Genomic DNA, 20279 nt, shown 5'->3' with positions numbered 1-20279 from the left:
GGCTGTAGATTTCACACTCATATGGATCGACCATGCATTGAACAATGTTTGGAATAATCATAATTGAATAAATATCTTTTTAAAGAGTTTGACACAGCAGTAACAATATCAAGAAGGCTGTAATATCAAAAATAAATTACAATATATCATATCTAGAACATCATTTCAATAAAAATGTTTGACACTGTAAAAATTGAAATAGATAATAATAATAAGTGACAGCTACCATAAATGTTGGTTTCTAGCAAAACATTATAGACTCATTAAGAACTTCAATCTAACAAGGTTTAACATGACTCTCTAGCATAATCCAACACATTTATATTCCTCCAAACTTATATCGAACATAATCCTCCCTTGCCTCTACATCCATCTCTAAGAACCAAATAGCTCTCGTAGGTTCATTCATAAAAGTGTCACATGCCACATTCATAGTGTCGCACCCAAGTCCGGGGATGGCTTTTAAGGCAGCTAACACATTTGCAACATCTTTCTTAGTATCCTCTTTATCAACCCGGATAGTGTGAGGCTTACTTATTCCCTCATGTATCATATGGATGCTTTCAGATATCACATCCAAAGAAGCAGCCATGCTTGCCTTCTTCCTCTTTTGCCTCCTCGTCGATGGTATGGAAGGATTGTTTCTAGTGGATGTAGTGGATTGATTTGACTGAAGGAAATCTTCATCTAAATCAATAGCAACATGCACAGGGGTATTGAAACCCTCATCATCATCTAGATCAGTGGCCTCAGCAAAAAGATTACCATCTTTAGTATCTTGTTCTGTTACTGTTGCATTTCCTTCCGCCATGTCATTCCCCACTATGGTTGCTAGATCGTTAAAATAGCTGAATGGCTGCCTCTTATACACTTTTGCAGTCTTGAACTCCTTTCTCTACACATTGGCATATTTAAATTATTAGATATTTTTCTAACATTAGAATTCAAAAATACCTTGAAGAATATGTTACCTTCAACAACTCATCCCATACACTTTCCTCAGCATCCATGCATTGCGTTGTCTCATACCAAGCAAACCTGCTTGTATTTCGCAATTCTTTCATTACTCTATACCCCGCTTTCCATGTTTTTAACTTATTTTTGAAGTTTTCTTTTCCAAGGTTTAACTTCAACTCTTCATTAAATTTCTTCTCTATGGCAGTCCATGCTTCTTTGCGAAAACCACCTTCACCTTTTCTTCCTAGTTGAACTTGCTCTAGGAGCAAATCCAAGAGTTTTCTTTCCATCTCCCTAGTCCATATCACTTTTGGAATTTTAGAAGAACCAACAATAGGGGTAGATACGGGTGCAGCAATAGGTGCACAAACAGGTGTAGCAGTAGGGTGCATACAAACCTCCTCATGTATGTTTGTCATTGGATTTGTGAATGACATTTTTATGTCTGGTATAAGCAATTGATATATTGCTGAAAAAGTTACAATAAATAATGAGCAGTTAGTAAAACTGTACACTAAATATTGCTAGCAAAAGAAAACTTGTTAAAGACACGATCATATGGGGTGGTTGATGCTACATGCCAAAAACATGGTGCTGGCCTTGGCAAACAACGCATTTAATAGTGTCAAACAAGCACAAACATTTAATAGCGGCTGGAGTTTACTTCTTGAATATTGATGGTAGAGTTCTAATGTAACTATATGTAAATATTTGTAGTAGCACAAGTAGTTTTCTTTTCGCTGTTAGCCAATTGTTTTTGGTTGAACTTTGAAATATATGAGTAAACACAAACAACAATATATGTGAAAATACAAACAACAATATATGAGTAAACACAAACAACAATATATGTGAAAATACAAACAACAATATATGAGTAAACACAAACAACAATATCTGTGAAAATACAAACGACAATATATGAGTAAACACAAACAACAATATACAACTAAACACAAGCAGCAATATATGTGAAAATACAAATAGCAAAATATGAGTAAACACAAACAACAATATATGTGATAATACAGACAACAATATATGAGTAAACAGAAATAGCAATATATGTGAAAATACAAACATCAATTTGAATTTAGCAATCCCATAATACAAACAACAATCTAAATTTGGTATATGTGTAAATACGAACAGCAATCTAATAATACAAACAACAATCTACTATAACAAGATAGATATGGTAAACTAGATAATAGTGACAAATTGAATATCACAATATTTCTGAATATCACAATATTACTGCAAAGAAAAAATTAATATATTGAAAAAAAAACTTCAAGTTTAAACATTTTCTGTACAATTTACTAATGCTTTTTATAGAACATGCATCTTCCATGGTTTTGAACATCATTAGCATTGGGTATGAGACCATAAATCAATGGTTTATTGGCAGATTTGTAGTGGCCATGTTGGGTCTGCTAAACACAATAGAGAGAAAGTACAAGCTCCATTTGGATACTACAGTTTGGTTGTTGTAGTGGATGAGTTGCTGGGATATAAGTATAATAGTTATAATCAATCACCTCTAACCAATGACCTATACACTTATCTAAGCACTGTAGTCAATTTAGGAGAATAATAAACCAGTCACAATAAGTTCACCCTAAAAAATCAAAAGACTTGCACAATTTTAATTATTAGACTTACACATCTGATATCTATATAGAGAGATAATAATAAGAATTCAAAGACATCAAATATAAACAAATAGATAATAGTAGACTGAAACAAGACTTACATAGTTGAATGAAATTAACATTAATATTCCATTTAGAGCTTGATGCAAGCGATGACATGAATATATTTGATAAATACAATACAATACAATGTAGCATCATATTTGAGTCAAATTTAAGTCATATTAAGAGTATTCTAGCAATTCAAATTTGAAGTGTCTATGCAAGTAAAAATATCAACTAATGGTGAGATCTATAGTCCTCCCACATCCTTCGTGCTATTTCATCTCAAAATTTTCCCCAATCATCTCTATCACGCTGAGTCATCCCATAAGTCTCAAGATTTGGCACATTTATCCCATCACAATCATTGTCCTCTTCAATACCCACATCGGGTGGAACACCGTCCTCTATAGTAATGTAATTGTGTAGTATGCAACATGCTAACACAATGTTTGTTTGAGTCATGATACTATAGGATGTCGCATGCCTTAGGATAGGAAAACGTTGCTTCAAAATACCAAATGTGCACTCAATCACATTCCTAAGTGAGGAGTGTCGATGGTTAAATAACTCATGTGCATTACTGATTGGATTTGCTCTAGAAAACTCTTTTAGATGGTACCGCGTACATCGATAAGGGGCAAGAAATCCAGGAACATTTGGATATCCAGCATCAACTAAATAGAATTTTCCTATATAAAGGAAAAAGAAGTTAATAGATTGGAAATAGCATACAAACTACAATTTACAATAGTGAATATATAATCATTAAAAATAGATTTTAATATACCAGGGGGAACTAGTAGTGGATCTGCTCTTGATAGAGCTGAAGCAAGAACACGACTATCTGCAGCTGACCCTTCCCAACCAGCAAGGACATATTGAAACTTGTAGTCAAATGAACATACACCCATTACATTTTGTGATAGGTTGCCCTTTCTATCATGATATTTTTCTTGGTTGTCCACATCAATGGTAACTGGTATATGGGTTCCATCAATAGCTCCAATACAATCCTAGCATAGGAATCAATATTGTCAAATATGTAACAATATGCTAAAGAGTCAAGCAGCAAAATTGATTTCAATTTAGGAGATTTACCTTAAAGTATGGATCAAAATGATCCTTCCCAACTATTTCTAAAGGAGTAGTTGGAGAAGGGGGCAAAAAGTAATTGCTATGGAGTGATATGATAGCCTTCAAGACCTTGTGGAAGTGGCGACTCACTGTCTCTCCTGAGTGACCAAAGTTATGGCCAATCTTACGATTCCTTAGATTGTGGTCGAGGGTATGAAGGAACATGACTAATTGTTCTTCCAATTTCAATTTTATCGTATCTTTAACGCTCCCTTTCTCCCTTAGAATATTGGTGAGTTTGAAGAAAGCTCCTCTACTCATGCATATTTGGTCATGGAAATTTGTGTCATTAGAATATATAATACGTTTATAGAAAGGACAAGAAGCTCTTCTTCTCTTACGCCTATGTATTCTAGCCTCTTCAGAAGACGCTACTATGAATACTGCTTGGGTGGCAAGTAGAACAACAAGTACACGCAAGAGGGTGATCTTCCTAACAATGCTTCCCTGAACTTCTATATCATTAGCAGGATCCATTGAACGACCTGTAACCACAAATTGGAGTTATTGTTTGACATTCTCAGACAAGTTTAAAAGGTGGACATTATCTAGGTTTGACATTTTCCTATCTAACAATGACATCATACATTGAGCCCATAAAAAATGTTGCTAGTATAGGTAATTAATTGAGTCCTGAATTCTGAGCATGTGTGTTTGTTTTATCTATTTTTTGCATGAAATAAACTATTTAAAAAACTTCAGCATCAATGATGCCTAGGTTGACAAATAATCCATTGAAATTTAAAGCAATTGCAGACAATATTAACATGTTTCTGCCTATAAGAAGTAAGCTATTAAGCTATAAAAAGTAGATAGTAACTTCAATTTTTAAACTACACAAGTAAACCATCTAGCAAGAAGCAAATACAATAATCAACTTAGTTCACACCTTTTGTAGCAAGGCCAAGCAAATTCCATGTTCTGCATAGCTTAGCAATTTTGTGAGAACTCAATGTGCATATTGGCAGAATTTTTTAGAAGCATAAGTAATTCCTTATTATCCTCATAGACACAACTCTTCATAATGGCCCTTGACTTTTGATGATATTAAATTTTAATTTAATTTTAGTTTATTAGAGCTTAGTCAGTCCTTAATCAAAATGCAAGTACCTTGCTTTTTAGAATTTTATTACAGAATGAGAAATATTACAGAAACACTATAATGTAGACAAAGATCTGAAAGTGACAGTGTTCCTCATCCTCAAATTTTACTGCTTATGCCTTACAAATTGAATATATTGCTGCCTGGAGCTTTATCTAGAATTTTGTGGATAGCCATGCCTTGGATATGTTGAATTTGGTAATTATGATTTGCTTCTTTATAGCTAGAATTGAAGCAAGTCCTATACAAATCTTATGGTATAGAATTGCCACATAAAACCTTTTACCTACTAAAAATTCAACTTCAATGTACTACAAACCACCTAAAGCTTATTCGAGTTTCCTAAGTCCATCACTATTCCTCATTTAAATTCCTTTCTATGCTGGTTTTAAGTAGTTATTCATTGACCACCGAGCCAAGCAGTATTTGCAAGGGACCAATTTATCTACACATGAGGAACGATACGGTATACATACTCAAGAAAGTTTTATATAGTTTTGAAAAAAATAGTGACTCCAAGCTTGTGTTTGGGCATACTGCTTGGAGTGCTTAAATATTGGCATTATAATAACAGAATAAAAAATAGGTATTCTAATCCATTATTATAAACTAGTATAAATGAGAACGCTTTTATTATAACCAATAAAATTAATTGTCCAGCAAACTACTGGATTTATAGCTTCTGCTTTCTAATGGTTTAACTACTTGTTTTTGTTGATCTTGTTTTGATCCCTTTGTTTAAGGATGCATTTCCACCCTTCTTCTGTTTGAATGTATTGCAAATAAGACTTGTAAGTATTATGTAAGACCCTTATTCATAGAAATAAAAATAAATTTTTATTTTGTTAATGACTTCATTTTCCCTTTATCAAGGGCACAGTTTGCAAACCAATTTTAGTCTCACCTAATGTTTAATCCTACAATTTGTACAAGGCTTCTGAAAGCTATATGAAATATGAAGCAATCTAATGAGATACAACAGTACACAATTACATTCTAATCTGAAACATGTTTTCTGATGCTCTCTTGTGAATTGTGGGTATTTTGTGTAGTTTTGGGAATTCTAGGGATGTGATTTAGCAGCAAATTTATCTATAGTGGGTATGATTTTACCATTCAGTGTCATTTTGGGGCAGTGAAACTACCAGTAAGTTTAAGCACTTTCCATTATGGCAGAGATTTGGTATTAAGTTGAGGCATTGAATTCCTATACATCAGTCTCTTATTCAGGGCTACAACAACGACATTGCTCCAAGATAAGTAAATGGGATTCGAAGATACTAAAATAATAGAGATAATAGAAAGAGGGAATTCAAAAAAGGCTCCAAAGGAGCTACAATCTTGAAGATAACTATAAGTAAATCAAATACAAAAAACCATTCTTCTTAACAAAAAAGAGAGATTAACAATTCATCACAATAAATTCATATCCCCACTCAATATTACTCAAGTCTTGTCTTTGCTCAATGCACAGTACAGTTCATTTGGAGCTCTGAAATATTCAAAATTGGATCTTTGCAAAGATTAGAAGTGAAAAATGGATTCTTCATCTTCAGCCCCTGCTCATCATGTATTATTCTTGGTAGGCATAGTAGTTTTATTTGTGATGTTTTCATGGTACATGACTTATGAAGCAGCTTATGAAAGTGTTATGGATCAGCTTAGTCTTGTAGTAATGGTGTCTCTTGTTGTAACACTGCTAATGGTTCATTGGTTATCTGCAAAGGAAAAACATGACCCATTTTCTTCATTAATGCCCCATGTAGAGCACCACAGCATACATAAAGCAGGGGGATCCCCATGGGGAGTGGGTTTTCTTTTGCTGTCTCTCATGTTCATGATTTCTTACTAGTCTAACTTACAGGACCGTACCTAGTTTCCCATATGGAAAAGAAGTAGGAGCTATTATTGAAACACCACATTTTCCCACCACATGTATCTTTATAATCAAGCTAGGTAGCATTTTAGAGAACATTTTAGAGAACATTTCTATATTTTCTTGACTTCTTTATGCTAGATTTACAGTGGAGGCTGATAACTTCATGACCATAATCACTGAATATGTGGGTGAAGTGGATTATTTTAGAAACAGAGAGGAGGATGGAGGAGATGGTATGATGACCTTGCTTTATACAAAGGACCAGTTTGAAACCCTGGTTATTTGTCTTGATAAGCGTAGCAATATAGCAATAGAGGAGGAATGCCTAAGTCGTTCATTGGACGCAAATGACAGCATTCACTAGGTCTATGGAGATTTAACCTTTGTTGAGGACTTTGAACCAATGCTCTACCACCAAGCTATCTACCCACCTCGATGACCTAGTGTTTTCTCAGTCCCAGTACTATTAGAGCAAGCAGTTGAAGCTGTGGCAAACAAAAAATAGAGCATGCTGCAAACAATGCTTAACAAATGCAGCTAATTTAAAAACATGGATAGATTAAGAAAAGCCCTTCCTGGGTTATGAACACAAAAATCTAAGATCGGAAAAAAAAATTGTGTTGTGCAGAAACAAAACAACATCGCACAAGAAAAAGGATGTAGTTCTTACCTTGTTAAATAAGCTCCACTGCAAACCTGCAATCACCAATCTTCGTTGTTCGACAATGGAAAAAATGCAGAGAAACCCCTTCATGTGATAAAAAATGCCCAAATAAAATGAGCGCCAGATAGCCAAAAATTGAGCGCCATACTTTTTACGGACCCGAAATATTATGTTTTTAAGCAAAGTAAATATGGAATAGGAATGGACATTTGCTATTCCACCTATTTGGGTGGAATGGCAAATGCCCATTTTTTGGACAAAAGTGGCATATATATCCTTATTCCGAATTCCCATTAGACACACCCAAATGAGGAATTGATATTTTTCAGAATTTGCCAATGCCTATTCCACTCGAATTCCGGGTGCCAAACGGGCCCTTAAGTTTGATGGGGGTGATGTAGGACTTTGATCTATGATGTGTGATTTTGGTTTTCTAAAACATGATCAAAAGATGATGGATCTAAAATGCCTAAGTAGGATAGAGACCTATATGAATACCTAAATATATGATGAACACCTAAACTATGATGTGGTAAGTTTAAAAGTATGTGTGGAAGAAGGAGATCCTAGTCAAAGTGGGTGTAGCTAGTGTACTCGATAAGGCTTTTTTTAACTCCACATTTTAGGGTTAAGTTCTAAATTTTTTGATCCCACTTAGTTTGTAGAGTAACATCAACACCTTCCTTCTTAATTTTATCTAACTTGGTGAGACTTGGGCTAGGTGTATACGTTCTGTGTTCTACTTCTATCTCTCTAGAAACTATTGTTTGTGGAAGATTAACCTTTTTGAACCTAGGTTTTGGTGGATCTGACATGAGATATCTCTACTAGGTTTATCACAATCGTGGGTTGAGGTAGTGACTATGCTAAGTATACCTTTTACTTTAGGTTGGACAACATAGTTTTTTTTTTTGGGTAACCAATAGGTCTAAGAAATGGTATTTTATCAAAAGGAAAAAGTGGCTTGAGTTAGCTATAAGGAGTAAAGTGGGATAAAATAGGCCTAAGATTGTTGTGAATGGAATTTCTAACAATATTTTTGAGATAGTAAGGATAAATCTAGTTTGAAGATTGATGTTCTTGAGTGTACATAAAGATATTTTTACCAAAGGATGGTGTAACAACATTGTCTTTGAAATAGGTTAAGTAAAACTAACTACCCTAAAGTTGTTGCAAATAGACTTGGTAATAACTATTTTGAAATAACAAGGGTAAGACTCTTTTAGATATGACATTGTGAGAAAACAGTCTCTCAAAGGACAAATCAAATTTGAGAGAGATAAACAAATGATCTCTTTAGCAAAAGGATTTGATAGTAACCATAAGAATGTGTATGTTAAATAAATTTTTTTCAGAGGTCTTTTGCACAAATAAGATAATTCAAACACACTTTTTATCCCTAAGGTCACTTTGGTTTAAATGTATTACTCATTAGGCCTAGTGGGAGGAGCTCATCTTGATGTTTTCTAGATCTAGTGTGATATTTCCCTCTAATCAAAGAGGTGATTTGATACAAGAGTCGATCGAAAAAATTATGTGTTGGAGATCCTTCAAGATATGAAAAATAGAAGCCCCCATTCTGCCAAGACAACAACTCTTGGAGATGAAACCCAAGTAGCCTTATACCTCTACCAGGGAAAGCACATAGATCAATTAACTTCAGAGAAGTCTTATATTCTCTTGCACCATAAGTAATAGACCAAGGATAAAAGAGTAGCTACTAAATTGGCTCATAATTAGGTCTATGGAGTTAGAGAATCAATTATTACATATGTGATCCACTTAAGGATCTATTTCAGACATGCTGAAATCATGGGAAATTTTTCCCACCTTGGGGTACCCCCAGAAACACACCGCCCAAACTTGCTTGATGAAATGAGAAATTTTAATCTTCCCCTCATTTATATATCGGCCAGATTTTTTATCGGTTTGAGCTTCTCACCAAAGGGGACATGCTTCCCAGAGGTGGATGAAGTTGCTAGAAGCACTCCTATGTTGTTGTGAATGATATTGCTAACAACTTTTGGTATGTATGCATCATGTATTTAAATGGTCTTAGTTTGCATAAAATAGAGAAGGAAAAGATGAGCTAAAAGGCACAATCTCAAGACACACGAAGCACTTGGTTCATTCTAATTTTGAAGCATTTAGTTTTTTCCTATCTATGATTTGAAGACACTCATTTTTAACATAAAATGTTCTTTCCAACTTGATAGTAGTGTTCAACAAAATAACTCGAGTTAACAAAAATAAATCATGTGTGAAAGCATTGAAAAGGATGGGAATAAGAGCTTTTTACTTTAAGGCATTCAAGATTTTATGAATTTTTTTAAATCCCTAAATCAAAGTGTTTGAAATATTATTTTTAAGCCCAAACGAGATGTGTGGTTCTTTTATCCTTTTAGGCATTCAAGAATTGTTTGATTTGCATCCATTCATTCCAACGAAGTGCTTGTTGATTTCTTTAAGGCATTCAAGATTGAATTTTGATTAAGTTCTATCTTTTGCATTCAAGATTGATTGATAATAGAAAATTTTAGGCCCAAATTGAAGTGTGATTACACCAATGAAAAAATATGCAATTGAATTCTTTTAACACAACTTTTAAAACAAACCTAACCAAAACCTACAAGCTTAATGTTAGTAAAATATTAGTTTCCTAAGCTGCTTCACCTACACAAAGACAAAATGCATAGTTAGATCTATAAGGTTTTGTATTTTTGTTAATTCACTATAGAAAACATCATATGTGCTACAAAAATGGTCAAATGCACTGTAGAAATAGTCAAATGCACTAAAAGACTAGGAAAATGCACTACAAAAATAGTCAAATGCGTTGTAGAAATAGTCAAATGTGCTGCAAAAATTGTGAAATGCACTACAAAAATTGTCAAATGTGCTATAGAAATAGTAAAATGTGCTAAAACACTAGGTAGATGTGCTAAAACAATGATTTGGCCTCTGGTGCAAATAGAAACTAATACTTGATAGACTAATCAGATGTGTTATAATAACTATCAGATGTGTTACAGTATTAAGTATATGCACTATCAAAATGATCAAATGCATTATTAAAACTTGTAAATGCACTACTTAAAGAAAAAAATGCATTATTTTATCAGGTAAATGTGTTATTCTAATAAATAAATGTGTTATTTAAGCCAGTATATGTGCTATGAAATTGTTTACTAGGTGCTATAGGAAACTATAAATGTGATAAAAGAGCCACAGATGCATCACAAAAAGTGGTATATTTGTTGAAATGGAAAAAAAGGAAATATGTTTGAGTGTTTTGAAGGGTTTTGAATTGGTTTTTGAAATTTTGAACATGGGTATCAGTCATTGAGGTACATTTCCAAGCCTGCAATTACAACAAAATTCTCACAAAGCACTAAAAACCATCAAACATTGGATTGTTAACTTGCAAGCCAAAAAAAGGATAAATTGGATACAAGAATGACCCATTTGTGGGCTCCCACTAGGTGTGCCAAAATGTAGACCTATGAAAGTTAGTATGCAAAGAACATTAAACAAAACATTATAACATTCATAAAACAAATGACTAAACTCACATATAGATTAGATGAAAGGAAGTGTAAAAAGGGGAATGCAAACTGAAGGGAGAGCACTCAATAAGCCTCCTTGATTGTGTAGATGTGTCCAATGATAGGGATGTATGCTCAAACGTACTTCAAGTATTCAATGGATAAGATCCTTCAAAGGGTAAATTGTGGTGTAGGAAATGAGCGAGGATTCCTACATGGTAAGGGTGTGATTCAATGATCTATTCTTTGAAGGGGCATTATGAGCTTGCATGAAAGTTGATCCTTAATTGTGAAGGGAGAGGGTTTCATTTATAGGCCAAGGGTGTGAGTATGGAGGGTGAGGATGTAAGGATGAAGAAAGGATGTGGGAGGGCTAGGATGCAAGGAAATGAGAGCACATGGATTATGCTTCTTCAAATCCATAGCCTTACGACAAGTGTCATGGGAGGATTACATAAGGGAAGAGGGTCAAGATAGGTGGTCAAAGGGAGTTATGAGGGAGGAGTGTGGAAGGAGAATGTAAAAGGCTTTAAAGAGCCTTCAAGTCATGTAAGAGCCTTTAAGGCTCTTGGATAGGAATGTAAGAGGGATAGGATAGAAGTTTGACTTTGGTTTAGTCTAAGACTTTCTTAACCCTTGGTTAAAGTTGTGCACATGCTTAAGGAAGAGATTAGGCTTCGCTTAGGGGGGAATTATGGTGCAAGTGGCATATTAGAGGGATGCAAGTGGGCTAGCATTTATGAGGTAGGTTAATTAGCTGGCTAAGCAAGATTAGCATGGGTGAATGGTTTGGATTCAGCTAATGGTAGGGGTTTAGGGATAGTTAGGGTTTGAGAATTTATTTTAAATTATTTATTAAATCAAAGTATATTTTAGGATTAAATTAAATATATTTATGTATTTATTTAATTTAATAGGAGATAGGGATTTAATTGATATTTAGACTTTGGATTTGTCATTTGATTTTATCAATTGGGCTATAGTTGATTAATTGAATTAATTAACTATGGGATGGCAATGAATTATTTAAATATTTAATAATTAATTAATGATATCTTAGGATATTACTAAATAAGACTACTTAAATGATGTAATCTGATTTAGGTGTCTACCCTTACAAGTACTCAAATGTACCTTTAGGCAAAGGCTTCGTAAAGATATCTGCAATCTACTCATTTGTACTTACATACTCCAATCGGATCTCTATCTCTATAACTTTCTCTCTCATAACATTTTAATTGAGATATGCTTAGTCTTAGAATGCAACACAATATTCTTAGACATAATCATTGTACTTCGGTTATCACCATGTATGCTAATAGGGTCTAAAAATTATATCTCAATATTCTTCGTTTGCTTGATCCACATGATCTAATTACAATTGTTTCTTGCTATTACATACTTTCCTTGTGTTTTACTCTATGAAATACAATCATGTTTCTTTATTAGCCAAGAAAACAATCTTCCTCCAAGTAAAAATGCTCCACCACTAGTGCTCTTTCTATCATCCATACTACCTATCCAATCTGCATTAGTATATGCACACAAAGTGAAATCACTTAATCTAACATATTGTAATCCAAAATTAGGTGTACCCTTTAGATATTTAAATATCCTCTTTATTACTACATAATGTGATTCCTTAGGATCAGCTTGAAATCTTACTACTATCCCAACTAGATTTTATATATCTAGTTTAGTGTGAGTTAGATATTGCAAACCTCCAATCATAACTCTATACTTCTTCTACTCAACTCCAGGTGTCTCATCTTTTTTAGATAACTTGTGACCAATTATCATAGGTGTACCGACATGCTTACAATTTTCTAAGCCAAATATTTTCAACAAGTATCTTAGATACTTAGCTTGTGATATGAAAATACCATCATTATTTTGCACAATCTATAAACCCAAGAAAAATTCATCTCACCAATCATACTCATTTCAAATTCATTCTTCATCTCATCAGCAAACTTATCACTTGCTTCATCATTACCTCCAAATATTATGTCATAAAAAAATATTATAATGATCAATAATCCATTCTCAATTTATTTCAAATATAAGTTATTGTTTGTCATAACTTTAGTAAATCCCAATTTTGCCAAATATTTGTCTAATCTTACATTCCAGGTTCTAGGTGCTTTCTTTAGAGCATACAATCCTTTCTTCAATATGCATACCATGCCCTTTTCTTCTATCAAAGGAAATCCTTTAGGTTTCTTAATGTAAACATTTTCTTCAAGTTCTCCACTCAAAAATGCCGACTTAACATCCATTTGATACACTTTAAACTTCTTATTTATTGCATAAGCCAAGAACATTCTCACTGCTTCCATTCTAGCAATAGGGGAAAATGTCTCTTCATAATCTATACATTCCTATTGTGAATAACCTTTGCATACTAACCTTTCTTTATTCCTCACAACTTCACCTTTCTCATTCATTTTATTTATGAATACCCATTTAGTTCCTATAACATTCTTGTCTTTAGGCCTAGGGACCAATTCCCATGTCTTATTCTTCACAATCTGATCTATTTATTCCTTCATTGCTTGAATTCAATGATCATCCTTGCTTGCCTCATTTGAATTTTTTGGTTCAACTTTTGAAATCAAACATAATTTCTTATGTAATTTTTTTCTTATCATCACTCCTTTATCTTTACTTCCAATAATCTGATTCTAAGAGTGGTTCTTTACCAAATTAAGATTTGGTTTAGGAGTTGCTAGTTCAATTCTTACCTCTTCTCTAGGTTTTTGTCTATGTTCAACAATTTGAACATCATTTTGAAAATCATTGTTAGTCTCAAAGAAAACTTCAATATTTTCTTTAACAGATTTAGGATTATCTTCTTCTTCATCAAAAATATAATCCAACATTTTTTGTTTAACTCCAAACTTTTCACCCACTTTCACATTTTCACACTCAACAATTGTCTTAGTTCTATGACTAAAACATCCATAAGCTTTTATTTTCAATGAATAACTAGGGAACATACATTCATCACTTCTTGTGTCAAACTTACCAATATAATCATCTATCTTTATGTAACACTTACTTCCAAACATTTTGAAATACTTTACTGCTGGTGCTTGTCCAAACCATAATTCATAAGGAGTCTTGTTTGTACATTTTCTAATCCATACTTTGTTCATGGTGTATACTAATGTGTTGATTGCTTCCCCCCAAAATGTCTTGGAAACATCATTCTCAAACACCATTGTTCTTGTTGCTTTAGTTATAGACCTATTCCTTCTTTCTAAAATCCTATTTTTACTAGGAGTTTTGGGTGTTGATAGTTGTCTTTTAATGCCATTTTCTTCATAAAAGATGTTAAACTCTCTAGAAGTAAACTCTCCACCTCTATCTGATATTAAACATTTAATCTTTACACTAGGCTTATTCTCAACTCTATTTTTGAATAACTTGAACTTTTCAAATGCCTTCAAATTTTCTTCAAGAAATACTACCCACATCATTCTAGTGAAATCATCAACAAAAATTATAAAGTACCTTTCACTATAGAATCCTTTTGTTCTAGTAGGATCACTCAAATATCTATGAAAAATCTCCAATTTTGTTGTGGTAGTGAACTTCTTGTTGGGAAAAGAAACCTTCTTCTACTTAGCCATAATGAATTCTTTGCAAACAACATTACTAGGCTTCATGATTCTAGGTAAATCTCTAACCAAAAATGTATGAATAACCTTTACAATATTGTCAAAGTTTATGTAACAGAACCTTATATGCCATAGCAAACTGTTATACACTTTTACAACCAAACAAGTCATCTCTATAGGGTTCAATTAAAACACATTACCTATGGATCTTGTACCTATTCCAATCAACTTACCAGCCTTATCTTTTATAATACATGTCTTCTCTATGAATTGTAATAGATAACCTTTATCAACCAACTTTCCAACACTCAACAAGCTATTCTTTAGCCCATCAACAAAATGCACATATCAATGTTAGTCATTTGATCAAGATTAATAGATCCTATTCCCATGGTGTAAGAAGATGCATTATTACCAACTCTAACAATTCCTCCATCATAATTTCAAAACTTAACAAACTTATTCATATCTCTAGTCATATGATGTGAACACCCATTGTCTATAATCTAAGTAGATTTCTTTTCAACTTGTGAAACTAGGGATTTTTCTTCTCTAATTTTATTTTTAGAATTCTCTTCTTTTATAGCCACAGATCCTAATTCATCATCACTTTCACTCTAAACTCTTTCCTCAAAATCATCATCTTCATTTGCATAAAAACAATCTCTAGGTATTCTAGGCTTGAAATTCTTGTTATACTTTTTTTCTATTTTGAGACACTTAGAAGCACTGTGATCAAATTCATTACAAGTCCAACATTAAAAATTTTTCTTACCATCTGGGTCTCTACTTACAAGTAGAGAAATTCCTTCTTCAATTCTTATATCCTCCTTAGATTTGGATTAGCCACTGCTAGCATAGTCTCCACTAGTGCTTGCACTTCTTGATATAGAAGGATGAACACTTAATTTGCTAGAGGATGTTTCCACTATGTAAAATTCTCCAGATTGATTCAATCTTATTTCTATTGCTTCCAATCTTCCAATTAAAGTCTCTCTGGTAAACTTCTCAGTGCAAGGTATCACTTGCTCAATCATCTGCACTATTTGTCTAAATGGTGGTGTCAATGTCTTCAAGATCTTCAATATAATCTCATCTTCATCTTTAGATCCTTCACTTGACTTAATTCTTTCAAAAATATCATATATTACATCAACATAGCTTTTCATAGATTCATCTTCCATCATTTTAGTATCTTGAAAAAAACATATCCAAGTCTAGTAGTTTGACTCTTTTTGCATGCTTATCACCTTGAAAAGTAGATTCTAATGATTTCCAAATTTCATCAAATGTTTCTAAGCACTATATTCATTCTCAAGAAGAGGTGAAAATAATGCTTCTCTAGCAAGCATATTACACATAAATAGATCTCTTTTAGCTTCACTACATTCGTCAAGTTTACTTTCTTCCACAATCTTTTTTTTGTCTTTGTCATCAGCCAATATCCTGGACCCATACATAGAAAATGAGGTTTCATCTTCTTCTTCCATCTGTCATAGTTAAATCCATCAAATTTAGGACTTTCTTTCCTAAAGTCACCTACCATTGATCTCCCAATGTTATCAAGCTTTTTCTTCAAGGAATTGATGCTTTGATACCAATTCATAGAAATTAAAGTCAACTAAGATAACTGAGAGGGGTTAGGAGGGGGTGAATTAGTTATTCAACTATTAAAACATTTATCAACCTTATTAATCCTTAAATGTGTGAATGATATAATCAACAACAATACCAAGATACCCATACACAATAACTTTAGATATGTTAACTAGGGAAACCCTTGATCAGAGGGAAAACTCTGGTGGTGATGGTACCCACAAAATGATGTACTAATATAAATGTTCCTTGTTAGAGGATGGACTCTATTTGGATCCAATGAAATACATGCACTACATATCATTCCCTATTAGGAAACTTTGAATCCCTGTTAAGAGATTCCAACCCTGTTAGGACTTGTGTCAACCTTGTTATGAGTTGTAGAAGGAAGATGGACCCACTGTCCAAACAACTTCAAGGGAAAGACCACTAAACTCACTTTCCAATTGATATTTGTATTTTTCCTTGTAGAATAATAGAAATGTATAGCTCCTTATTTTTTCTCTGACTAGAAGAAACCTCTTTTGATCTTGATACCAGATCACCAACTTTGCATCCAATAACCCCTTCGATCTCTTACTCACATTTACCAAATACTTTGCATGTCACACTTCAATTCATACTTCATGAAAAGGAAAATATGCTATCTTTTTACCTTATCCTCAAAATAATTCCTTGAGTCATCCTTGAGGCTTTCCTAATTAATTATAATAGTACCTCTATAAGATAAATAATTATTTTAGAATTACACAACATTGGTAGCTCATAGTCTTTACAACTTCTCACATGTACGACCTCAGACCTTGTACACTAGCTGATGTAATCATCATGTTGTATACTATCATTTTCTAACTTTGCATATCAAGATTCTATCTCAGTAAAGAGATACAAATCAATCATCAAAAACAACTTATTAGGTATTTTGTCTGGTTACTGTTGGAAATCTTTAGAATAATTGGTGTGGGGGTGGGGGGGAGTGAATTAGTTATTCAAGGTCCAAATGTACAAATAAAACTTTTCACAATTTAGTGAACCCATAAAACTTTCTTAACCATGCATGCATTCATTGTGTGTTAACCAAAAATAATATGTTACTTATAACATTAACATGTAGAAGTACAAAAGCATAAAACATAACGCATCCATCAGCACACTTCAGACAATTATTTAATGTGGAAACCCAATTTGGAAAAAACAACTAGTAACATGCTACTCCTTTCTCACTCTTCTGAAGTGATTCCTTGTTAAAGGCCAACCTTGTTAAAGGCCAACCTTGTTAAAGGTTACATCACACACTATTAAATGTGACTCGGTTAAGGGATTTCAATCACCTTGTTAAAAGTGAGCCTTGTTAGAGGACTTTAGGCCTTTCACTTGGAATACCACCCTGTTAAAGGATTTTTCAATGACTGTTAAGTCAACCTTTCTCCAAAAGATTTACCCTAATCTGATACAATTGTTAGAAAGTAATAGTAGAGCTTTGATCTAATACAACTTACAACCTTACTTGGAAATTACTGATCACTATTCAGTCCTCAACTCTACTTGTCTTTTAATCTTTGTAGCTCTGATAGCTTGTTCACCCTTCAAGCATTCATCCTCATTAAGCCTTCTTTCTTAGTTCACCATTGCAAACTTCTCCTCTTGGGTCACTTGATGAAGCAAACCCTTCTTCCTTCTCCTTGTCAAATTTTCACATCAAAACTCTCTAAGTTCCATCCAACATCCAACTTAGCTTCATGACCAGACATCCCTAGATATCAGGAATTAAAACTCTTTTTCCTGCTCATTATCCATCTCAAAAAATAGAGTTTTTGATGGATTAGGTAGGATACAATGTATCTACCCCATATCTTGTCTTCTCTAGAAAATTCTTTAGAATCCATTTTAATTCACCTTCAAAATGGTTTACATAAGATTTTGTGCCTCCAAATCATCAATCTTATATTCCTACTGATTTACAATTTCCAAGAAAAAAACTTGTCATCTTTTAATTGGTGAATCTTTGATCTTTTCATAATGCAGTAGCTTGGCATTATCAATCTACTAATGCTCGACACATACTATGTCACTCGGCATCTATTATAAAATCACTCAGCATCAACTGGATTTTACTAGTGCTCAGCATCTATAGAAAATCACTCGGCTTCTACTATCTTTCTTGGCACCTACTAACTTGCTCGACATTCACTAGTTCACTTGGCATTTACTAGAAATTTATTTCACTTGGCTCCAGCTAAATTTTTGCTTGGCTTGCACTAACTTTTCTTGGCACCTTCCATCAACTCAATCAAGCTTAGTAGATGAACTTTGTTCAACCTTATTCTTCTAAACTTTCTTGGTGTAGCTAGTCATTTTGTAACCCCAAGTAGATTATCAATACATTATGTTATTGCTATCTTAACTAATTCTTTCACTTCAATACATAATCGTAACTCAACCTTTCCTCTAGGTACTTTTGTTACATCTTGTTGATCAAATCCTCTTCATCAATCAAGTGATAGTGCTTGAAACATATAAGCGATTGTCTTACCAACATATAGCAGGTTTGAAATTAGTGACAAAATAATGATTGAAAATACACAATCTTATTTTCAACATTCTTTCTACTCAAATGATCTTTTCAATCATATATCAACGTTGTCCCTCTTTGGCATTGATGGCAAACCAAACAGATCAACTAGTCAAACAAATAATGAACACCTTGTTCTATCAAAATAACTAGGTTAAAATAGTAAGGCAATACCAAAAAGAAAGCTTGTGAATAAAACTTCTCCCTCTATCAACAACTCCCTCTTAGGTTACAAAATATAACATTATCTTCTGTCATAGATTAGTAGAATATCTGAATATCTCCCTCTCTTGTTTTATGCTATCTCCCTCCTTATTTCTTTTAGTCTTTTGATCTTTTGATCTTTTAATGATGTACTCTCACTTCATTACTCCTCTTGTGCATTGTACTTTCTCCCTCTTGATTAGTTTACTATACATTCTCCCTCTTTGACAACAATGCCAAAGACATATACACAACACTTGGCATCTTTGACATGTGCAGATATAAGCTTTTGCAAGCTCTTCAATTTTTTCCCTTTGTCTCCTTGCTTGTGACTGATTTGAAATTTCAATTTATGATTACTTTAGGCAGTTTTCTAAAGTAAGATCTACTACATCAATGTGTATGAAATGCATGTCAGCTTGTTTGATGTAGGGTACTTCCTTTTTCTTTTACATAGCCTTTGATAGGGGCATCATCCCTAATTTACCTCTTAGATACTCATAAGCATCCTTAGGTAATGCTTTGGTGAAGATATCAGTAATTTTCTCCTTTGTGTTTATATATTCCATCTTCACCTCTTTGTCTTGTACCAATTCCCTTACATAATGATACTTTATTGCAATGTGCTTTGTCTTTGTATGCATAATAGGATTCTTTGATATATTTATAGCACTTGTATAATCACAATAAAGTGTCATTGGTTTAGTGATCTCTTCCTTCATTTCCTTTAGTAGTTGTTTGATCCATACAATGTTTGTGCAATTGATAGTAGTAGCAACATACTCTGCTTCAGTAATAGAATTTGAAGTACAACTCTGCTTCTTGCTTTTCCATGCAACAAGTCTTCTACCTAAGAAGAATGCTTCTCCACTAGTGCTCTTTTTGTCATCAATATTTCTAGCCCAATCAGCATCAATGTAGGCTTTCAATTCAAACTTTTCATTCTTCTTATAGTATAAGCTATACTCTTCTATTCCTTTCAAGTATCTCATTATCCTTTTCACAGCCATCAATTGATTCTCTCTAGGATTAGCAGATAATCTAGAAACTATCCCCACATCTAATGCAATATCAAGTCTATTGTGTACTACATATTGTAATTTGCCAATTATGGATCTGTATAATGTTTGACTGACCTCAGTTGATTCATTATTCTTTGATAGCTTGAGTGTTGTTACCATAAGTGTACTTACTGGTTTTGAATCCTCAAGTCCAAATATCTTCAATATCTCCTTGACATATTTTGACTAAGTGATATATACACCATACTTCATTTGATAGACTTGTAATCCCATAAAGAATT

The 20279-nt window shown here is 33.3% G+C and overlaps 1 protein-coding gene and 1 pseudogene across 1 annotated transcript; one reads left to right on the top strand and one right to left on the bottom strand.

The window, feature by feature from the left end:
* Window positions 1–319: 319 nt before the first annotated feature.
* On the bottom strand, window positions 320–4268 carry LOC149572788 (uncharacterized). Its single transcript, XM_089815882.1, has 5 exons — window positions 3756–4268; window positions 3445–3670; window positions 3284–3346; window positions 972–1426; window positions 320–895 (listed from the first exon to the last, which is right to left on the bottom strand). The coding sequence occupies exons 1-5, from the start codon at window positions 4266–4268 to the stop codon at window positions 320–322; spliced, it is 1833 nt and encodes a 610-aa protein (XP_089672008.1).
* Window positions 4269–6430: 2162 nt separating this feature from the next.
* Window positions 6431–20279, top strand: part of LOC149572787 (uncharacterized) — a 71219-nt pseudogene continuing 57370 nt past the window's right edge.

Source organism: Cupressus sempervirens, chromosome 2, assembly GCF_028749045.1.
Source record: "Cupressus sempervirens isolate cs-2001-9-10 chromosome 2, ASM2874904v1, whole genome shotgun sequence".
Taxonomy (NCBI): Eukaryota; Viridiplantae; Streptophyta; class Pinopsida; order Cupressales; family Cupressaceae; genus Cupressus; species Cupressus sempervirens.
The sequence above is the reverse complement of the archived record's forward strand: the minus strand, read 5'-3'. Positions and strand labels throughout refer to the sequence as shown.

Coding starts and splice junctions, on each gene's coding strand:
- LOC149572788 (XM_089815882.1), bottom strand. CDS start 4,268: ATGGATCCTGCTAATGATATAGAAGTTCAGGGAAGCATTGTTAGGAAG. Junction 3,347..3,444: donor TCCACTACTAGTTCCCCCTG/GTATATTAAAAT, acceptor TCCTTTATATAG/GAAAATTCTATTTAGTTGAT. Junction 896..971: donor TATGGGATGAGTTGTTGAAG/GTAACATATTCT, acceptor GCCAATGTGTAG/AGAAAGGAGTTCAAGACTGC.